The sequence below is a fragment of the Oculina patagonica genome, chromosome 4, assembly GCF_052425735.1.
Source record: "Oculina patagonica isolate OP01 chromosome 4, crgOcupat, whole genome shotgun sequence".
Taxonomy (NCBI): domain Eukaryota; kingdom Metazoa; phylum Cnidaria; class Anthozoa; order Scleractinia; family Oculinidae; genus Oculina; species Oculina patagonica.
The window spans coordinates 59,660,364-59,682,155 of record NC_135761.1 but is presented as its reverse complement, the minus strand read 5'-3'; the positions used below and the strand labels follow the sequence as shown (position 1 = coordinate 59,682,155).

General features: G+C 39.0%; 4 protein-coding genes across 4 annotated transcripts; 2 read left to right on the top strand and 2 right to left on the bottom strand.

The window, feature by feature from the left end:
* Positions 1 to 446: 446 nt before the first annotated feature.
* LOC144649175 (adenosine receptor A3-like) lies at positions 447 to 1,652 on the top strand. The gene has a single exon (XM_078508628.1). It carries the CDS (start codon positions 478 to 480, stop codon positions 1,525 to 1,527), a length of 1,050 nt encoding a protein of 349 aa, XP_078364754.1. The 5' UTR covers positions 447 to 477; the 3' UTR covers positions 1,528 to 1,652.
* Positions 1,653 to 3,328: 1,676 nt separating this feature from the next.
* LOC144648630 (melatonin receptor type 1C-like) lies at positions 3,329 to 5,594 on the bottom strand. The gene is made up of 2 exons (XM_078508137.1): positions 5,549 to 5,594; positions 3,329 to 4,470 (listed from the first exon to the last, which is right to left on the bottom strand). The coding sequence occupies exon 2, from the start codon at positions 4,427 to 4,429 to the stop codon at positions 3,329 to 3,331; it is 1,101 nt and encodes a 366-aa protein (XP_078364263.1). The 5' UTR covers positions 4,430 to 4,470; positions 5,549 to 5,594.
* Positions 5,595 to 11,113: 5,519 nt separating this feature from the next.
* On the bottom strand, positions 11,114 to 17,018 carry LOC144650952 (uncharacterized). Its single transcript, XM_078510796.1, has 2 exons — positions 16,917 to 17,018; positions 11,114 to 13,609 (listed from the first exon to the last, which is right to left on the bottom strand). The coding sequence occupies exon 2, from the start codon at positions 13,579 to 13,581 to the stop codon at positions 12,235 to 12,237; it is 1,347 nt and encodes a 448-aa protein (XP_078366922.1). The 5' UTR covers positions 13,582 to 13,609; positions 16,917 to 17,018; the 3' UTR covers positions 11,114 to 12,234.
* Positions 17,019 to 17,064: 46 nt separating this feature from the next.
* LOC144650951 (GPI alpha-1,6-mannosyltransferase 2-like) lies at positions 17,065 to 21,199 on the top strand. The gene is made up of 4 exons (XM_078510794.1): positions 17,065 to 17,164; positions 17,235 to 18,262; positions 18,769 to 18,901; positions 20,367 to 21,199. The coding sequence occupies exons 1-4, from the start codon at positions 17,066 to 17,068 to the stop codon at positions 20,556 to 20,558; spliced, it is 1,452 nt and encodes a 483-aa protein (XP_078366920.1). The 5' UTR covers position 17,065; the 3' UTR covers positions 20,559 to 21,199.
* Positions 21,200 to 21,792: the final 593 nt, after the last annotated feature.

The following is a 21,792-nucleotide window of genomic DNA, read 5'->3' as shown; positions in this document are numbered from 1 at the left end:
GGAAAAGAATAAAAAAATAAAAAATAAAATAAAAATTAAATGAAAAAAAGATAAATAAAATAAAAAATAAAAATAAAAATAAAAATAAAAGAAATAAAATGAAAAAGAATAAAAAAAATAGAGAAAAAATATAAAATAAGTATAAAACAATAAAAAATATATATAAAAAAAGGGAAAAATGTTAAAATACCGGCGTAAAATACTATGGCACTGATGGGCCACCATACTACATATGATTATGTTTATGTTTTTTTTTTTTTTTTCGAATCCGGCAAAAAAAAATTGTAACTGACCTTAAAAAATATTTTAAAAACGTATAAAAACTGAATTTTAGGTAGCTCTCTGCTACCTTCATCAGAGTTAAATCGGTTCCGTTTATGCATAATAAGATTGTTATACGCCGCCGGTCTCAATGTTTGCACATAATTTATTCTGACTACTTTAAAAAAAAAAACATCTGTACAATTAACTCAGTCGATGAACCAAAGGAATATGAATTCTACTGCAACATCGCAGTTCTTTGAGGACGAACCAGATAGTAAATGTTATGGAGCCTTTTTGCCTGTTTGGAAATCAGGTAGACTTTCGGCCGAGGTTTACACTGTTCTAATTTTCACAACAATTGTTTCACTACTCACCCTGCCTCTTACGATTTTTTTAAATGCGTTGGTGATTGTGGCGGTGAAATCTACGCGTCGACTTCGAACAAAATCAAACATTTTGCTCGCTTGCTTAGCAGCGACTGATTTTATGGTCGCTTTAACTGTTCAACCTTCCTATATTGCAATGGCAATTTTCTTCCTTGAAGGAAAGAACGTTAACGAGGTTTGTGCATTCGAAAAGATTTCCAGAGTCCTTTTTAACGTGTTCTGCGCCGTGTCGCTGTTTCATTTGGTGTTGATAAGCTTGGAACGTTGTTTGGCAGTAAAACATCCTTTTTACCACGACAGTCACATCACAGCTACACGTTTGATAATCGCTTCTGGGATAACTTGGATTTTGGCGTTATTCCCAGGAATCATGGATTTCCTAGAGATCCATTTTGAATTTCTTATGGTCTTATTTGAACATGTTATTATACCTTGTACAGTTCCAATAATTGTTATATGCCAAATCGTTGTTTATATCGAGGTACGTCGCCACGAAAAACAAATCGCTTCCCAGCAAGTTTCACTCGAGGTAAGACAAAAATTTGTGAAAGAAAAGAAAGCGTTGAAAACAACAACTATTATTATCATAACAGTTTTTCTGTGGTACTTTCCTGCAATATCGATTTCTTATTTCATTGAAGCTATGGTTGTTAACGTTACATACATCGTTTTCTTCCTTGCTGTTGCTTTGACATTATTAAATTCACTCATGAATCCATTGATTTACGCGGCTAGGAACAGACAATTTCGGGTTGCATTTGTTCATCTGCTGTTCCGAAGACGACTTGAACAAGCAGAAGAGGTCGAAATGCGTGTTTTTCGTTCAAATACGGTTTTGAGAACTCAAGGTGGACCTGAAGAACTTCGGGTGTCGTAATTTCTTTTTCCAAGTTCCGCGAGGAAACGACAGGGGATTTATAAAAGTTTGAAGCTGAATTATTAAAAGGAGAAAAACGCAGCGACTATTAAATCTACGTTGGCTTTTCTCATACATTGTCTCAGAACTTCGGGTGTTGTAATTTCTTTTTCCAAGTTCCGCGAGGAAACGACAGGGGATTTATAAAAGTTTGAAGCTGAATTATTAAAAGGAGAAAAACGCAGCGACTATTAAATCTACGTTGGCTTTTCTCATAAATTTTCTCATAAATTGTCCCATAAATTTCGGATTGGAGTGTGCCGCCAAGGTTCTTAAACCCTTACCCTATTTATGGATAAAGAAAGCGAAAATTGATACCCTTTTTAAGGCCCCAAACCGAAAAATGACACCCTATTCAAGGGAAGGAGAAGCGTTCCATGACGACCCAAATAACGGCTAACCGCGCACGACCAAACACAAATCTTTATAAAATCACTTTACTAATACTTGAACGGGTAGTTCAGTTTTAAGATACCTTTTTTTCGTTCATCTGGGCGTTTATTAAAGCTGATAGAATATTGGTACCCTATCTAAGGATCACACGAGGAACAAAATGCCAAAAGGACCAAAAATGATACCCTATTTAAGGACCGAGAACCTCAAAAACCATACCCTATCGGGCGGCACATACCTATATAGCCCATATATGGGAGTACCCTCCCCCCCCCCCCCCCGGGCGTGTAACTCTGCTTCATTCAGGACCAAGCATTCGTCGTAAGCCAAGCTAGATTAAACTGCTGAAGCGTATCCTAGTTTCTGTAGCAGAGAGCAACTAGGAGTAAAAATACTACTTCCTGTGGATGGGGCACTAGTCCCCGCAGGTAAGGCCCTAGCTCGCATTCTGTCTGGTCACCAGTTTCCCTACACCTTACAGCTTAGTTGGTCCGAAGTCCAGCTAAGCTTATGGGTCATCAGGAATTCTTGTTACCAGAGCCTACGGGCTCATCGGTAAATGACTGGTCGCTAGCCCCATCAAGCACATGTTCAAGCCGACCGAGACCTAGAAGCCCGTATACCCTGGGTTATTGAACACTTTATTAGTTGCTGTTTCTGTTTCAATTAAAAATATGGTCCCTACAGCTTTAATTGAAACAGTAGTTGTTAAAGCAACTACTGTCAGTTTACAAAGCTTTTGCTTATTTTTGTTACATTAACTTGATTTAACGAAAAAGTTCAGTGCAAAAATCGAAATGACTTTATTATAACATTTGTAAAGAAATTTAATGCATAATTTAATGACAGTTCAAGACAATAGGATGATTCCTTTCCTTTGCACGTAGTGATGAGCGTTTGTTTTTTTAATCTTAAATATATACAGGCCAGACCCAAGTACTATTTTTGTCTATTCCTTTTTCGAAAAAAAAAAAAACAAGAACAACAACAAATGTTCAATTAATTCCTTTTTTGGCGTAAAAAAGCGGGATCCCGTGTTTTCCCCACCCGGGACCCCGTAATTTCCTTAGACCCCGGGGTCTTGGGTTTTCCACTAATCAGTAATCCAATGAAATATACTTTGAACCAGGCCTAAGCTTGACGATTGTAATTCTAATAGCATTATAATCGGAATAGCTATATGTACATTCTTTCACATATAAATACATTCATGTATAAATGTATACAATTGTTAATATTTCATTTACATCACATGCTGACACTACAGATAAGCTTTTTATTTGCTATCTGCAAGGAACTTTTTTTCTGTTTGTTTGTTTAGTTTAGTTTAATCGCGGCCTTCCCAAAAATCGTCGCTGTATATTGCTCTCTAATGTTTTATCTCATCCATTTCAAGTGCCACGTCCGCTTCCTTTCTGGCCACATTTTGCTGGTTTCGTCCACCGTCGATCTCATCTTGAACACCGCCCTGCGCGGACGACCAGATCTTCAAAGGCGCCAAGATTTTTAAGTACTCAGCGCGGAAGGAACGATTCATGACTCCGTATATGAAGGGGTTGAGGAAGGTACTGGCATATCCAAAACAAGTGTAACTCACATACACTTGTCGTTTGAGCTTCCAGTCTGCGTTTATGAAGTCGATCATATCAATCACTAAAATAGGAGTCCAGCAAGTCAAGAAACCTATTACAACAGCTAGGAGAATGTAGGTAATGTTCACCTCATCTACAGATAAACCGCTCTCAGTTGAAGAAGAAGAAGTTGATTGGGTTCTGGCGTGAATTCGACGTCGAAAATTGTGGTTATGTTTGCGCACAGCGATGTACACTCTTGTGTAACAAATAATTACGATAATTAGTGGAATGGCCACATAAACAAGAACCAGATACGCTCCGTAACCGTGAAACAAGCTTTCAACATTGTGCGCACAAAAAGCCTTTCCCGTGTGAAAGAAAAACTCGTGCCCGGCAACAATGTACGGAAGAGGCGCAAAGGAAGCCATGATCCACACACATGTGATTGTTACTTTTGTTGTCTTCATGTTAAAGAGTTTCTGATACTGCGCGCGCGAACGAACCACTCGAAAATATCTGTTTACAGCGGTGACGGCTAAAGTTTGTAACGACACTGCGCACATGAGAAGGATCCAGAATCCTTGAAGCTGGCAAGTGAAGTTGTTAAACGGCCATTTCCCAACGATTAGAGCAGCCACTGAAAATGGAATCCCCAGCAAAGATTGAAGAAAGTCGGCAACAGCCAGAGTTATAATGTACATGTTGGGAACAGTTCTGCGAAGATTTGGGTTCTTAACCACTGCAATTCCGAGAAGTAGATTTCCAGCAAAGGAGGCGAAGTTAATTAGGAGCATAAAAAAGGATTCGATAATTTGAATTGCCGTTCCTCGGTCCTTTAGCTGCTGGGCGAAGACATCAATTCTGGTCAATGTAGAGTTCATCATGCAGCTTGCCATTAAAAGACTGAAACCTGCAAAATCAAACACTTTTAAGGTGGCTCGTACCAGTTTTCAGGTTTTTAACTGTGCGACGTTTGGAAGAAAATGGCCAAAAAATCAATTAAAGATCGCAACAAAATTTTTGTATGATTACATTACCCATTGTGTTTTTGATCCAAAACACCAATAATTATGTCATCAGAGGTTACCATGGCAACGATAACCAATGATTTTTCGGACCCTTTTTCAGCTTCCTGTGCTTATATCTTGAAAACTAACTCGATGACCCCCATTTTTTTTCTCGTGATAACTTTTGGCATCTGATGAAGAAACTGTATAATTGTTTTAAAAAAATTCTACGAAGCGGATTTTTTGCAAATGCAAAAAAGGGCAATTTGTAAATAATTAAAAATTCCTTTCGTAGAATTTTTTAAAATTTTTTCTGACGTTTCCTTTACATAAAAGGAAAATATTAGGGCAATAAAAAATAGGGGTCATCGGGTTAGTTTTCTTGCGAAAGCTTTCGCGAAGTCAATAATTCCCATGCGCGTTTCCGCGCACTTCAAAATTTCGATTTTAAAAGTTTGGCATTTACTCATGCTCAGTTCTGACTACCGCTTAACTTTGCGGGCACATACGCGCGCAACACGCGTGGACTTCCCCTCGCTTTGTCTGCGAAACTTTTCGGCTTAGGAGTTTCATGAGATTTAGCCAGTTTCAGTTGGCACCAGTTGTGCCTCTTAGGTCTTACTTTTAAGTATTTCTTTGTCTAAATAATCATGTGTTTGACAGCGAACTCAAATAAGCTGAAACGAAAAAAGTGGAATTGACTCACGATCTCCGTCTCCGACAAGATCGATCGTAGCACATGCGAATTTGCTTTTGTAACTCGAGCAGTGAGATCCGAAAACATTTTGACTGACGAACATTAAGTTTACTTAAAATGTTCTTGTTGAAACAACTTCAGTTGAACGCGGAATTTTTTCTTAAATTGAAGAAAAGCAACCTCGCGCTGGGCCGCCATGTTTGTTTTCCTTTTTAAATCTCGCGCGTGACTCGTGGAAATGAAGCGTGACGCGCGCGCTAGTCACCAGACTTCCCACGCAAGAAAAACTGGTACGAGCCACCTTAAATTACAATGTCTTGTCCAAGCAGTTTGTACAGTAGAACCCCGGTAACTCAGACTCTGAAAGGAAACAAAAACTTAGTTGGCGGGGTTTTGAGTTCTGTTTGGGGTCGATTGAATACTCAATTTTACATGTTATAATTAATAGATTACTGGTTTTTCAGCACTAACAGTGTAAATTAAACTTATTTCGTCAGAAACTATAACACGATCATACAATTTTATGATAAGAGTGGAAATGACTGTCAAATACGTGCTCTGTTCGTTGCTTTTATTAGAATCAAATTGCTGTGTGTTAATTTTAGTGTTTAAATCCAATAACACGACAAGAAGAGCTAATGAGATATTTCAATGGGCATCCGTGGCGAGCTGCAAGAACCAGAATTCGAGTTATCGGGGTAAATTTGACAAGTCGAGCCTTCCGTGGCTAGGTGATCACCATTTTTTTTTTCAATCCATGATTCATAGTGTCTAACACTTTAAAGTTGCGATATTTCACATTTTCCAAACCTTCTGATACCGAGTTAAGGCTGCGAGTTTAATATTGAAAGCATAAGCTGCAACTAGCAGAACAAAATTGAATATTGAATCTTCATTTGAGCTCAACCTGTCGCTATTTTCTCGCAGTCTGTTGATAGACAGTCGCCAATAAGCAATTATTTTGTCCTCTTTACACAGATCGAGGTGGCATTATTTCCATAAAACGGAAAAAAGATCAAACCGGAATTTTTCAAAACTCAAACGGAACTTGGCAACTTGCTCGAGCAAATTTGAATTGAAGTTGTACGTAAGCTATTTCTACCAAACTGTCAATCAACATTGGAACATTACGCAGCAACATCGCAAAGTTCCACGCAAAAAGAACACTCGGTTCGATTGTAGCTGTAAACGTGTAGTTAGAGGTGTAAATATCCTCGAAACTCTGCCGTGTTTTACTTACCGCTAGCAGGTATTTTGAAGTTGAAAGAAAAACTGATAGTAGTAAACTGCAAATAGACGACTGTGACTAACGTAACGTAAAATTTGCGGTTTGCGGTACTCGCAGGAAGACCCGGTGGTAAATTTCCCTATAAAATTGATGGAAAGTTTGCTCTAAGCAACTTGCAAATTCGAATTATCTTTGCTCAAGCAGGTTTCGGTTTGTGTTTTACCAAGTTCCTGTTTCAATTTATTTTTTTACGAAAGATTGACACTTGTTATCTTTCTCCTTTTTAAACATATAACGGAAGTGTCAAAGAGGGGGGAGGCAGTTGTTCTTTGATAGACTGTTTATAATGAACTGTGGGGATAATTTGACAAGTTGATTTCGCAAGCTTGGGTGGCGATAGCTTATCGATATCACACTCACAACTATATTTTAATTTGGGATTTCAATGGCGACTATTGAAACACGGGGGTTTTTTAAATAACAAAAATCTCTTTCGATCTTTTTGGATAAGGTTTTTCTTTTTCTACTTATTTCGACGCGATATAACAATAATTTGCAATAATTTGTTCACAGAAAAGACAGCTTTTAAAAACACTATAAAAAAAAAGAGACTTACTCCTTTTATAACATTGTCTAATGACCCCATTACTGTAAAACAGCGAAAACGTCCAAGAGAAACGGGTTTCCAGTTCAAGTAACGAGAACTAAGTAAACCTAAGATCGAGACAGTTGAGGGCAACGGAAAATTGTCCAGAAGGAAATAAAGAGAATAAGGTTTGAGCTCGGCCTGTTATGAAGCCGGATTGTTCGCTATAGCCGCAATTTTTTTTTTTTCATTCTTAATCAACGAAGTGTACTGTAAATTATAATTGACAAATTCATTTAGTATAAGCAAGTTTCAGTGAGATAGCCCAGAGAAAATACGTTTTATAGAAGGGCTAAGCACACGACTGGGAAAAAAAGTTTCAGTTCAAGATAGCGAGACTGAGTCTAAGCAGCCATTACTCGAGTTATCTGAGATAGGTCGAAAATCTACTGTACCTTAAGTCAAAGATCGTAAGTTGATCCAAAGCTCGTCTTAGCTTGTTCTAGCTTGTTAGCGACGCAGTCAACAGCCAAACTAAAGGGAATGTTAATTTATTAAATAAATATAGAATAGGATAAACACCTGTTTTCGAACAATAGGTCTTGTGCATGATAACGTCATAAGCTCAAAATTCGCCACCATGCCTCGTATACGCGAGTTATTCTCAACCATTTGCAACCCTTCATGCAGTTTTCACGAAGCCATTCTTTTCATCTTTGCTGCTTTGGGAATTTGTTCATGATAACATTCGCAATGCACTTGGAAAGCAAGGCTTGGTGGTGAAACTAGCCAGTCTGACGTAAACTTGCATAAGGGCTATTTGCATGATTTTGACAGTTAAAGTCACAATAACCTTATTTTTCTGTCTCTAGCTACCTCGACATGTTATATTAAGGTGGCTCAACTGGATTTTTTAGGGGTAACACCGCTTAAGTTTGAGAATTAACTACGTCGCCATTAACAATGCTATCGAAAAACGATCACCACAGTTGTATAAGATAAAGATGAAGTTTTTTTATGAACAGTGTTATATTGACATCGGAGTTGCTATAGCGACGAAATGACGTCATTACGTTTTTTACTTTCGCTGGTATTCCTCGGCACCAGGAGATTTTTTCGAAAATCGTTCAAGGGAGCTTGTACCACACATAGCCGCCTCAATGTTGCCAAAGTTTGAACAAATTCTATGAGAGCGTTTTCGAAATATTTGGGGATGAAGTTTTCGGGGCTATAAACACAGTCAAAAACATATTAACGAGATAATGGGGTAATATCTAAAGAAAACGATGCGCCTGTGAATTGCAATTTCATCTTATAGTAGTTTGATTCCATTTAAAATCGCTGTAAAACAGTGGTGGGGATTGCTTTGGTCGATTGCGAGAAAAAAGAATTTGATGAACGTTTCTCTTCGGTGCTCTTGTTGCCATTTTTGTATATAATTTGGTCTATGCCTGCAAAAGTGATAATAAATTAAAAACCGCTCGATGAATTTTTTTTTTTTAATTGTTAAACTCGAGGATTGTCATCAATTGATATAGCTTGCAAGTTTCAAGCTCATTGAAAACATTTAAGACAATAAAATTGGGCCTCCAATAAACTGATTTTTTCGCGCAGATTTCGTGTTCACAAGCGAGTGTCCTCATTATTCACGGGTATTGTTTTCAAGTGTCATATCTACGTGCACCACTCCCGTAAAAAAAATTATTTGCATTAAACAGGACGGTCGATTGCTTTCCAACAATTTTTCCGAAGCATGCTAATCTGCCTTGGGTTGAGAATAGCAATGACAATATATGCAGAATAATAGCTTTCGTTTTCTGGACAGAGGCCCTTTCCAACAATTTTTCCGAAGCATGCTAATCTGCCTTGGGTTGAGAATAGCAATGACAATATATGCAGAATAATAGCTTTCGTTTTCTGGACAGAGGCCCTTGACATCAAGAGCTCGACAAATGCTGTTACAATTTTTTAAGCAATATAACCATGTTTCGGAAAATTGTTCGGAAAGCAGTCGAGCATCCTATTTAATGCAAATGAATTTTTTGCTGAAGTCGTGCACGTGGATATGAAACTTTAAAACAATACCCGTGAATAATGAGGACACTCGCTTGTAAACACAAAATCTGCAAGAAAAAAAAAACAGTACATTGGAGGCCCAATTTTACTGCCTTAAACGTTTTCAATGAGCTTGAAACTTGCAAGCTATATCAATTGATGACAATCCTCGAGTTTGTCAAATTTAAAAAAAAAATCATCGAGCGGTTTTAATTTATTATCACTTTTGCAGGCATAGACCAAATTAAAAACAAAAATGGCAACAAGAGCACCTGAACGCACGCTCATCAAATTCTCTTTTCTCGCAATCGACCAAAGCAATCCCCACCACTGTTTTACACACGATTTTAAATGGAATCAAACTACTATAAGATGAAATTGCAATTCACAGGCGCATCGTTTTCTTTACATATTACCCCATTTTCTCGTTAGTATGTTTTTGACTGTATTTATAGCCCCAAAAATTTCATCTCCAAATATTTCGAAAACGCTCTCATAGAATTTGTTCAAACTTTGGCAACATTGAGGCAGCTATGTGTGGTACAAGCTCCTTTGAGCGATTTTCGAAAAAATCTCCTGGTGCCGAGGAATACCAGCGAAAGTAAAAAACGTAATGACGTCATTTCGTCGCTATGGCAACTCCGATGTCAATATAACACTGGTCATAAAAAAATTTCATCTTTATCTAATACAACTGTGGTGATCGTTTTCGATAGCATTGTTAATGGTGACGTAGTTAATTCTCAAACTTGAGCGGTGTTACCCCTTGAAAATCCAGTTGAGCCACCTTAAAGGAACAACAAAAAACCCAAAAAAGGCTTTGATGTCGTCTTGAAATAATTTCCAAGTTTGAATAAAACAAGAGAAAAATAACAACTGAATTCTGTTAATAGTATACACTAAAAGATGGTGTAAGTCATGGTAAGTGGTGGCGTTCGATTCAACGTTAATAGTTCAGAATAAAATTGTGCTTTGCAGGTGTTAGTATTTGTCACGTACCAACCCACGAGCAACGTTTTAGCTTGCAGACTTGTCAGCTCAGATATTTTTATCGTTATCACCCAAATGCCATATATCAATTCTACTTATAAACCTCACTTGCTTGGGAATGTATTGGAGAATGTTGAGTGTTTTTCGTACAGACCTCGCTGCGCTCTCGGTGACTCGGTCCGTACCGCCACGAGCTCGGGCCAATAACCCCCAGTTCGGCCCTCTCGTTCATAAAGTTAGTCAGCTCGTTAGAAAGAAGTTAGTATTTAGTGTTTCTTTAAGTTTACATGTTAGTCTGCGTGGCAGACATCAAATGGGGAGGAGGAGGGACGAAAAGGGAGAAGGAAAAAAGGAAGAGGAGACTGGGGAGAAACAGAAGTATAAACGTTTATTGTCATTTGAAATGCCAAAATCATGAAATTTATTTGTAACGGATGCTTTTAATCTTTCTATTTTTTAGTGAATAAATATTCCCTTGATTGCATCGGCCGGTTAACAAACTAGAACAAGCTAAGACGAGCTCACATCTTATTTTAAAGCATAAAAAATTAAATTAACGGGTAGATCTGACAACCGACACAACTTCGTTTAGAAAGTATAAATAATTTTCAAAAAAAAAAATAGGCTAAGCATATTCAGTAGAAGGGCAGGGCAAAGCTTTCGAACGAGCGCAATGAACACCGGAGACGAAGCGGCAATTTTTCGTATACTCGACCACCACCGACAGTGAATTATATCTGGAAAGCGCAATCTCTTTCTCTCCATCCGTGTAGCTATTGACAGTTTTTTGTCCTTCGGCTCTAAATTCACTTTCACTTCGACGCAAACAATATTGTAGTCTTGGTCAGACGCGGGAACTGAAATAACTACTTTGAATATACCACTCACGTAGTAGTATTATCATTAGATGATTTATTACGCCTTACAAGATTTGATTTATTAACGACCTGAATTTTCAGGATCTGCACCATGAAATGAAATGAACAAATATCGAAAGAAGACCGTTACTTAATTGTTTTACTTTGGTTCATCCTCTTCTTAGCATTATTATTCAAAGTGCTGGAAACGGGCGCGTCCTGCTTTTTCATACGATCACTCTGGGCTCGTCCTTTCTTGGATGCACTTTGCTCGTTAATTGGCCTACTCTGCTTCAAGACAGATTGCATTGTCTTGTGTAACGTGCAGATTGCACAGGCGCTAGTACGCTTTCACATTCAAGTCAATGTTTGAATAAATTTATTTAGTTTTTATCACTTTGGGTTTTTGACTTTTTCTGCTTCTAGTCTATATCTACATGCTCGTAAACGGCTGAACCCGGCTTATTCTGGTCGACATTCTACCGGCGGAAAATAAATGAATACTTTAAAGCCTAGCTACTTCGCAGGCAATTTTGTTTGGGGAACAAAACGAAGTTCCTCAGTAACGTTTGACTTTTTATTCTCGAATAACGTTTTATCTAAATAAAGCTAAACGACAACATCTTCATTTCAATACATACCACAAGTACGGATATAACTTTGACTACCAACGTTGACTGTAAATTTGTAAATTTACATTAATTTGCTAAAATCAGATACTAATGATAACACGCGATATCTTAATATTACCGGCCCTCTGCTTGAACCGCTTATAATATTTACATTTTGAGCGTTTTTTTTCGTAATTTGTGTTACTCAATCGATATGCTATAAAGCAACTAACCCAATTATATGTATACACGTGGCTAGTAGCAGTCAAGATTACCCTTCCATTTAAATTGGTAGCAAGTATCAAGCAGGACTCGTCTAGCACGCCTATACAGGTAGTGGGTGACAGGCAGGATCCCCTACCTCACCAGTACATTAAGCGTTACTTTCCTACAATAAGATAACCTTTCGTTGACAAGGCATGCAATTAATCCAGAAATAGATCATATTCGTATTTTCGGTATTGCACTGGAACTAGCTTGCAATGAAGGCTAATGCGGGTAATCTTTTCAAATGCAAATGACATGACGCTCTTTTTTATGATCTTGCCCTGCATTAGCCTCTATTGCAAGCTAGTTCCAGTCCAATACCGAGAATACGAAAATGCATTATTGTCACATGTAAACTTTCACTTCCTATTCCTATGGTTGACAATTTAATTATCCCTGTTGCCTACAGCATCGCTTCAGCACATTTCCAGGCCATTTCCCTTCCAGTTTCCAAATGCTTATACATGTGGTAAAGTAGTCCACATTCATCACCACAAAACTCATGGCACACCCAACAGGTGAACTTGTCCTTCATTCTCCAACATTTGTGTCTCAATAAGCTGCTTTCAGTTTGCAAACATCTCCCACAGTGGGAACACTTCTGGGGTGTCTTTTGGTGGCTTGCGTTATCATTGTTGAGTTGGACTGTTTCTTGAGAAAAGGACTTTTCACATTTCGAATATTTGTTGGATTCCTTTTTATGGTGCACCTTAAGGTGTCTTTGCAAAGTTAATTGCTGCTTAAACCGTTTATCACATTTTGTACATTTAAACCGCTTATCTTCACTGTGTATTTTCAGGTGTGTCTGCAGGTGTGATGACTGGCTAAAACACTTGTCACATTGTGTACATTTGTAAGGCTTGTCTTCACTTGTGCAGTTGGAGCACTTGTTGTGAACCTTTAAGAGGTGTTTTTGAAAAGTTGACACATACCCATAATTATTGTCGCCTGTGCATTTGTAAGGCTTTCCTCCTCTGTGTGTTTCAAGGTGTACTTGCAATTCCGATGAGCCTATAAAACATTTGCCACATTGGGTACATTTGTAAGGCTTTCCTCCTCTGTGTGTTTCAAGGTGTACTTGCAATTCCGATGAGCCTATAAAACATTTGCCACATTGGGTACATTTGGAAGGCTTCTCTCCACTTGTACAGGTGCCACGCTTTCCTCCACCGTGAGCCTTCAGCAGGTGCCTTTGCAATGTTGATACATACCCAAAATGATTGTCGCATTGTGTGCATTTGAAAGGCTTCCCTCCTTTATGTGTTTTAAGGTGCACTTGCAAATGTGAGGAGCGTTTAAAACGTTTGTCACATTGGATACATTTGTGAGGCTTCTCTCCACTTGTACGGTTGCCATACTTCCCTCTGCTGTGAACCTCTAGCAAGTGCCTTTGCAATGTTGACACATAGCTAAAATGCTTGTTGCATCGTGTACATCTGTAAGGATTCTCTCCCGTGTGTGTTTTAAGGTGCACTTGCAAATGAGATGAGCGTCCAAAACGTTTGTCACACTGGCTACATTTGTGTGGCTTTTCTCCAGTGTTGCACTGAATGGATTTAGCCGACTTCCCGCCATTGTGAATCTTCAGGTGACTTAGCCAATCTGATGATTTTTTAAAATGCTTGTCACATTGTCTACATCTGTACGGTTTTTCTTTGATGTGTTTTCTCAGGTGTTTTTGCAATTTGGCTGACTTGCTAAAAGACTTACCACATTGAGAGCAGTTGTAGGGCTTTTTCTTACTTTCCATCCTTGAAATCCCAAAATGATAAGATGACCTACATATAAAAATGGAAATACACGTTTTCAAAAAAGCTATCCTAAAAGTAAAAATGCTTCTGTCAGTTTTGAGCTTTGTATGTTAGCTAAAGGATTTCATTACTCAATCATTTGCAGAAAGAGGGCTTATGGAACTGGATACATGCAAAGACACATAAAGTTAAAAAGTTAACTGTCCACAGCCTCTCTATTTTTCAACGCAAAAAACGCAAAAATCAGCAAGCAAAGTGAGCATGAGCACAATGGAAGTGGGAGGGACTGAAGCTCGCCACCCCTCACCCCCTCCCACCAACCATTTTGGGCTGCTGTCCAGTTCTCTCTAGTGCTCTTCATCGATCGGAAAAATAGAGGGCTGTGAACAGTCTATATATTTGACTACTGATTATTTTGGTGAAAATAAATGATCTGACATATCACTAGCCACTAAACTAGTATTTATAAAGTTTAATTATTCCTGAGCCGTGTCTGGTTGTAGCTTTACATTATTTTTTTTCCTTTTTGTATCACTATCATTTGCCTCTGACCCCGGGGGGGGGGGGGGGACACTTCCTATGAATGGATGTGCTGCTGGATGGGGTCGCATTTTCACGACTGGACTGACTATAATGGGGTCGCCTTTTCAAGCATTTTTGATAGGGTGACTAGAATGGGGTCACACTTTTCCGGGATTTTGAGGGTAAGAAAATTCTGGCAAGTTGTGATTTATAAACGGAAAGTTCGCCGTAAAATTTCCTGATCTGAAAGTTCTATAAATTGCTTTTATCCAAATCAAAAATGCTATTATAATGTCAGTGCTAGTGTAATGTTACCGTTAGAGAAGAATGTTTACATTTCAACTATTTATTACGGTATGTTTGTAAATGTTTATGGTAAGCATATTAAAGGTACCAAAATGTTTATAGTGTGGTTGTAAAGTAAAGTGTTCTTCATTCAGTTTATTTAATGTGTCACTTCATTTTAAAATGACTTAGTTAAAAGGATTTATACGGTAGACGCAAAAACAGAAAGTGACTAAGTTGGGGTCGTGAAAATTACATTTACCCAAAAGTGGCTAAGATGGGGTCTATAATTGGCCATAGAATATGACTATAATGGGATAGGGGTTCTGAGAAGCCAGCGGCACATACCCAACAAAAATTGACCCAAGTATCTCCCCCAGGCCTCTGACTTGCAGAAAACTCTTTTAAGGGAATATTTTTTGTGGTTAGGGCCTGATTACATGAGCCGGGCTGGCCCGGTTAGCCGGGCTGTGGCGGTTTGCCGAGATGACTTTCAGCCCGGTATTACATGAGCCCGGTTAGCCGGGCTGGCCCGGTTTGCCGAGATGACTTTCAGCCCGGTTTTAGCATAAATGATCAGAGCACGAATGATCTTAATCACCTTTTTCCGGCAATAAAAAAATTATTTGGTGGTTAATTTTTTGCACTTATGCATCTGGATGGGTTACTTTACCTCTACATCCTATTTAGAAGGAGTTGCATTGATTTTTTCGTCTGATATTGTGCTCAGAAGAGAAATTTAATGCTGGCCCGCTTAGCCGGGCTGGCCCGGTGAACGAGATTACATGGAAAATTTTCATCCCGGCTAGCCGAGATCCCGGCATCGCGATACCGGGATCTCGGCTAACCGGGCTGGCCCGGTTGTCATGTAATCGCGAAGTTGATTTTTGTTGCGTTTAACAGACGTTCCGAGATCTCGGCAAACCGAGCCAGCCCGGCTCATGTAATCAGGCCCTTACTTTCCGTTGTCAATAAGAAAACACAAAAAGTGGAAGCCACATGAATTTTTGGCATACAGTAATGTAGTGATATAATATAGCATAACATAACATTATTCATGCAAGTTAATTGATTGACAGAAGTTTAATTATTCTAATATGATTCAAATAAGTATGAAGTGTAATGGAATGTTTCAGGTACATGTACATGTTTGCCTTACACACAAAAAGATGGCAGTTACCATTATGTACATAAGAAATGAGTTTCCTTAACCCCTTCACTGCCTCTATGACCGGCTCTTTCTCTCTGTGCCTCGCTGAGTCGTCAAAAAGACACAGTTGAAACCCCGGCACACTGAACTCAAAGCGCTCGGCAGTGTGACCCAGCTTCGGTGCCTGGTCACTCTCTCGTCTCCGCTCCTCCGGTTTTTGAATTATGACTTCTTCCGCCTGTTGTTTTCTTCTCGTGGCCGGTTTTTAGACGTGTCATATCACATAATTGAGTATTTAATGCCGATGGAAAATAGATGTTAGTGGGACTTGGGAAGCAGAAAAATAATCCGCTGGTGAAAGCGTTATGGAAAAATATATGCAGAAGATCGAGCGTCGGGAGGCTTTCGAAGCTGTAAAAGTAATTCTATGGAGGTAAACATGTTGAATTAGCTTGCAGCAAGTTTATTAACATTCTCTCATTTTTCATTTTTCTTCTGCGCCGCACTGAGCGGTACAGAGGGTCGGCAGTGAAGGGGTAGGGCTCTCCCGATGCCTACATTGCGCCTCATGAGTCCGCCTACGACCTGAGTTGTCGCCTACATCGTTTATCCTGGTCACCGTTGGACAGGGAAACCCCTGGACCGAGTTCCCCCTCGGTGCTGATTTTTCATTAAATGGGTTTTCTTTAATCCTCTCGCCGGCCCTTTTTGGGTGTTGTATACTTTAGGGTGGAGATAGGAACTTCTAATTGTTCTCATATCTTTTCGATAATTTATAACTTTATATTTCTTTCTTCTTCTTTCCTTGGTAGGGTCGACTGGTGTGGCAAACACTCAGGGTGTGGCGATCGACTTCACTGTAGGTGATCGACCTGTAGGCGAAAATACTTGTAGGCGAAATCCGGATTCAAGGGCTCAATGACACCCCCCCCCCCTCCCCCCCCCACGGCCACACCACCCACTCATGATCAGGTACCTCGTTCTACAGCGAACATCATCAGGCACTTTTATAAAATGTTTTCACATGAAGTCAAAGCCACTATGTTAGATGGCAAATTCAGAGTTCTGACATTCGACAGGGCAAACAATTTTATGCAGTTCCTTTGAAATACAAGGTTTACACCTCCACTACGCGAAAAGGGTCAAGAATTGTTTGTCAAACAAAGCAAACACCAATTTACTGACTCTATCAATTATAAGTCCTTCACTGTACTGGAAAACATTGCCAGAATCTACTTTGGCGGATCTTCATGTCGTTTCTGACGACGTTTTAGTAGTACAGTTTGAACTGAATAGAATCACCAGATTTGAACTGAAAAACGAATATATTGAGTATTAAGTAATCAATGTATATACTAGTAGGAGATTTATACTCACCGTGAGTTACTTCATCTGCAAAACAAAAGAAACAGCGATCGACACAGCGATCGAAAACATAAACAGACTGCAAGCGCGACGCGACTGCAGGCGCATCGAGCGCATTGTTATACAGATAGTCACGTGTCTTTTTTGAGCCTACGATGTTAATGGTCGTCAGCGGTATCGTTCAAAAATTCAACATGGCGGACGAAGTTGCAGTTGTCCGCTTGGCAATCTTTTCAAGATTTCTGTTGCTTCTCTTCCAGGTAAATATGTGCTAAGTACCTGTTCCAATCTGCAATGATATCTTTTAAACTGTTGCGCGTTATTTTGTAGGTTGTTGTTAACGAATTCATCTCTGATTATGATACATCGAGTTTTGTTGATGAAAGTGGAGTTCGAAAGACTGGATGGTGCGACTTTGTACTTCAACAGATTTTTGGAGGTTTTGGCAAGTGGGACGCTGCATATTTCCTGAAAATAGCAGAAGAAGGATATAAATATGAACAGTACATGGCTTTCTTTCCGTTATATCCTTGGACATTAAGATTTTTAACGCGGACTCTACAACCAGCACTTCGATATTTTATAAGCGAGCACAGTCTATTTCTGGCGTGCGGATGGGTATTAAATACAGCTTTCTTTGCATTAGCAGCTGTGTCACTTTACAGATTGACTCTTGGCTTGTTTGGGAAAAAGAACGTCGCTTTGGTTTCGTCGCTTCTTTTCTGCATTAACCCTGCAAGTGTGTTCATGTCAAGTTTGTACACAGAGAGCTTGTTTTCTTGTTTACAATTCACTGCTTTGTGTTATTTGGAACAAGAATGTCCTACTATAGCAGTGTTGCTCTTTGGTCTCGGCTGTGCGACACGTTCAAATGGTGTTTTATCTTGTGGATTTGTAACTCACAGAATTATAAAGAACTTTGTTTCCACTGAAGTGGCTTCATTACAATCAGGACAAAGTCTTTTCACCTTGTTGCGTGTGTATAACGCAGTAAGAGCTTTCCTTAAAATAATCATCTTAAATGGGATTGTTCTGGCTCCGTTTATCCTCTTCCAGTTTTATGGATACAGTTTGTATTGCACGCCTCAAACAGAATTAACTCAAGATACAGTTAATCACAGCCCTTGGTGTGACAAATTGATACCATTTTCTTATTCGTATATTCAAGACAGTTATTGGAATGTTGGATTTTTACGTTACTTTGAGCTAAAGCAAATCCCAAACTTCCTTCTTGCTACACCAATGATTTTTCTGAGTTCACATGCAGTACTGATTTATTGTTGTAATCGAGAAAATCTTGAAATGGTCAAGACACTTGGTCTGTTGCAAAGAAAAGACAAGCCTGATAACATGGCAAGGTATGTGCTAGGAACCAGCTTGAGAAACAAGCAAACAAACAAACTTCCTCTAAATTTAGTGCATATACTTAATACATGTTCTTCCCTTCTGTCTATATTTGTACCTTTCCATTCTTAATATTTAAGTAAGGAGTAATATGTGATTAACTTGTATTGACCTGTATTGGGGTGGCCAAACGGTGAAAAACATTTTCCAACTTGCACATGAATTTGATCCTGACCAAAGCAAATGTAAGTCAATGTCCTGGCCAAACGGAGTCACAAGTTCCTGTAGACATGAGTTCTCAACTTGGTGTAGTTATATGTATGACTTCATTTGGCCAGACCTAGATATACATTTACTTGTAATAATCTATAAAATATGAAATATCCCTCATCCCTTGTACAGTGTACAGTGTATTGGGAGGGGGGGGGGGGTTAGACTGAGGCTTTTTAAATCAGCAAAATGCATGCTTGAATCACCCCTGTTACATTTTTGTAATATTTAAAGACTTATTTTTTTAAAGGAGACCAATTCATCAAACTGCTGGAAGAAGTGGGAGACCAGACACTGATTTCTACCACAGCCCTGCAGTCTTGGTGTATGTTTTCCATCTTGCTTTTATGACACTGTTTGGCTTCACATCAATGCATGTTCAGGTCAGTGTTAAGATTTTTTACTTCAAAAAGTCAGTATGTGGAATAGCTTTACAACTGTTAATTTGATCATGTAAAAAACTTGTCGATTTTATCACCAAGTGACATCCAAATTCCGGTCATATTGATACAGAGTCATAAAGAAAATAGATACATGTATGTCAAGAAATACATGCAACAGTGAAAATGACTAATTTGACAAAATTTCACCAAAAGTTACCTTTAAAGTGGCAAATTTGACAAAAATGACAAATTCGGCAAAAGTGGTGAATTTGATGAAATTTGCCAAAGGTCAACATTTGACAGAACGAGCTTGAGAGAGGAATACCAAAAATTAGTGAATTGCCGAAAACAATGAATTTGGCAAAAAATGGCAAATTTGACAAAATTTTGCCAAAGGTCAATGTTTGGCAGAATGAGGAGTAAGGTGCCAAATTCAATGGAAATGATGAATTTGGCAAAAATGGCAAATTTGACAAAATTTTGCCAAAGGTCAATGTTTGGCAGAATGAGGAGTAAGGTGCCAAATTCAGTGGAAACGACGAATTTGGCAAAAATGGCAAATTTGATGAGATTTTGCCAAGGTCGATGTTTAAGAGATTGAGCTCACGAAAGGGGTACCGCAAAGGCATCAAATTCAAAGAATTCAGCAAAAATGGTGAATTTGATGAAATTTTGTCAAAGGTTTACATTTGACAGAGCTAGAGAAAAGGTATTGTGTGCATTTCGGGACATCAGTGAAAAAATGAGTTCCTTAAGGCTTAATGCATCGATGGCCAGGTAAATAGGGTATCTACTCCAGTATCAGCAGTTTTACAATAACTTTTCACTTTTGTAGTAAATAATAAAGATGGTAAATTTTAAGCTCGGTAATAAATAATGAAGATGAAGTGTTCAACATGACTTGAGCATGGGACAAAGAAAAAAAAAATTCTGAGTCCCAGACGGGAATCGAACCCACGGCCTCCCAGATACAGGTTGGCGCTCTAACCAACTGAGCTACGAGAGACTCGTCGTGAGCTCGGCCATTTTACTAGGTTGTTAAGTGACAGCAGTATGCAGGACGCGTGTCACTTATCAACCTAGTAAAATGGCCCAGCTCACAACGAGTCTCTCGTAGCTCAGTTGGTTAGAGCGCCCAACCGGTATCTTGGAGGCCATGGGTTCGATTCCCGTCGGGGACTCAGAATTTTTCTTTGTCCCATGCTCGAGTCATGTTGAACACTTCCTCTTCAACTTTTCACTTTGTTACCATGAAACATAATTTCTGAGCCTTGGTCAAAAATGGGGCCAGAAAAGAAAAGTAATTTACCCGGTAACCAGAAATGGGTTGGGATTTGTAAGTCTCAGCAGAAGACTCCCACATTAAGCATTGTGGAATACCCAAGTTTCCCTACCTTCCTCCACCTTTATCATTGTGACATAATTTTATTTAATTCATAAATTCATTCTTCTCCACTGCTTGTAGGTCATCACAAGATTCATTGCTTCTGCCTCTCCACTCATTTACTGGTACTGTGCACATGTCATCATAAAAGATACTGCTGACCTATCACACAGGCACTGCAGCAAGTGGAGGTCCAAGTTAATTGTGGGTTATTTTTTGTTGTACTTCTTCATTGGAACTGTGTTACATTGCAACTTTTACCCATGGACATAGAACTGTGCCTCTGTGGATGAAGCCCTTTCCTTTCAAAGCTACTTCAAGCAGTATAATTTTAAATTAAAACAAAAACGTATGTTTTTATGTTGTTCAAGGTTGTTCTAAGTCTGTAATATGAAGCCTCAAGTATTTGACTATTCATTTGAAAGTTCAAGTTCAAGTTTATTTTTGCCACTCGTAATGAGATTACCAGACAGTGCTTAATAATGATAGAATTTAATAAAGGTGGTGAGGAAGCCCATGAGAAACCACAAGGCTTTTAAGTTGTAAGAAAGCTATAGAAGAAGACCGATAAACTACATGTATATGAAGATCAGATCAAAATGTGTCATTGTTATTTTTGTGTACCTGTGGCATCAATTCCATATTCTTCAGGATTAATGCAGTGTCTGGAAATCTGGACTGGTTTTCCACTTTCCAGGCATGAGAAAAAAGGCTAGACTTCATTTGTTGTGTTTGCCTTTCAAAGTACATATAAACAATATTTTTAATTATTACCATTGTAACTGACCCTTTTTTCTGCTCATTATCTGTTATGTAAGCTAGCATGGGGTGGCACAGTGGCCTTATGGTTAGTGCGCTCGACTCCAAATCGAACGTTCCAGGTTTGAGCCCTGGCCAGGGCGCTGCATTTTGTTCTTGGGAAATACACTTTACTCTCACAGTGCCTCTCTCCACCCAGGTGTATAAATGGGTACCAGGGCGAATTTACTGCTGGGGGGTAACCCTGCCGATGGACTAGTATCCCACTCCAGGGGGAGTAGAAATACCGGGTACTCCAGGATAAGCTCCGGCTGTATGGGCCACTTGGCTCAGACACAGATTTAAAGCTAGCATGGCCAGACTTTGATTTACCACCCGTGCCCCAAGGTTATTTTCACATGATGCCTACTTAGCTTTAGTATTTTCTTCATTTCATCTGGTCATTTTTTTGCGCCCTGTTTTTCTAGTATGACAACATATCAAATAAGTAGAAAGTAAGTTGTTCTTGTTTCTCCTTGAAGTTCGAGATAGCACAGTCCTACTCCAAGTCATGCGAAAATTCAGAGGCATTCGCAGGCTGACAGACGGGATGTAAAACAACCAGTTTAATCTCTTTGGAAGGGAATTTTATAGTCTTCAGACAGCACATGCAATTCCTTCACTTGTGGTATTTCACATGTCACGCAACGAAGTCCCAATGTATACAGCCTTGAGGCCCTGGGATTTTGGCCATTTTTATTACAGATGG

Excerpts from the sequence above, each read along its gene's own strand:
- LOC144649175 (XM_078508628.1), top strand. The coding sequence starts at position 478 with ATGAACCAAAGGAATATGAATTCTACTGCAACATCGCAGTTCTTTGAG.
- LOC144648630 (XM_078508137.1), bottom strand. The coding sequence starts at position 4,429 with ATGGCAAGCTGCATGATGAACTCTACATTGACCAGAATTGATGTCTTC.
- LOC144650952 (XM_078510796.1), bottom strand. The coding sequence starts at position 13,581 with ATGGAAAGTAAGAAAAAGCCCTACAACTGCTCTCAATGTGGTAAGTCT.
- LOC144650951 (XM_078510794.1), top strand. The coding sequence starts at position 17,066 with ATGGTCGTCAGCGGTATCGTTCAAAAATTCAACATGGCGGACGAAGTT. Across the intron at positions 18,263-18,768 it reads AAGCCTGATAACATGGCAAG|GAGACCAATTCATCAAACTG; the intron begins GTATGTGCTAGG and ends ATTTTTTTAAAG. Across the intron at positions 18,902-20,366 it reads TCACATCAATGCATGTTCAG|GTCATCACAAGATTCATTGC; the intron begins GTCAGTGTTAAG and ends CACTGCTTGTAG.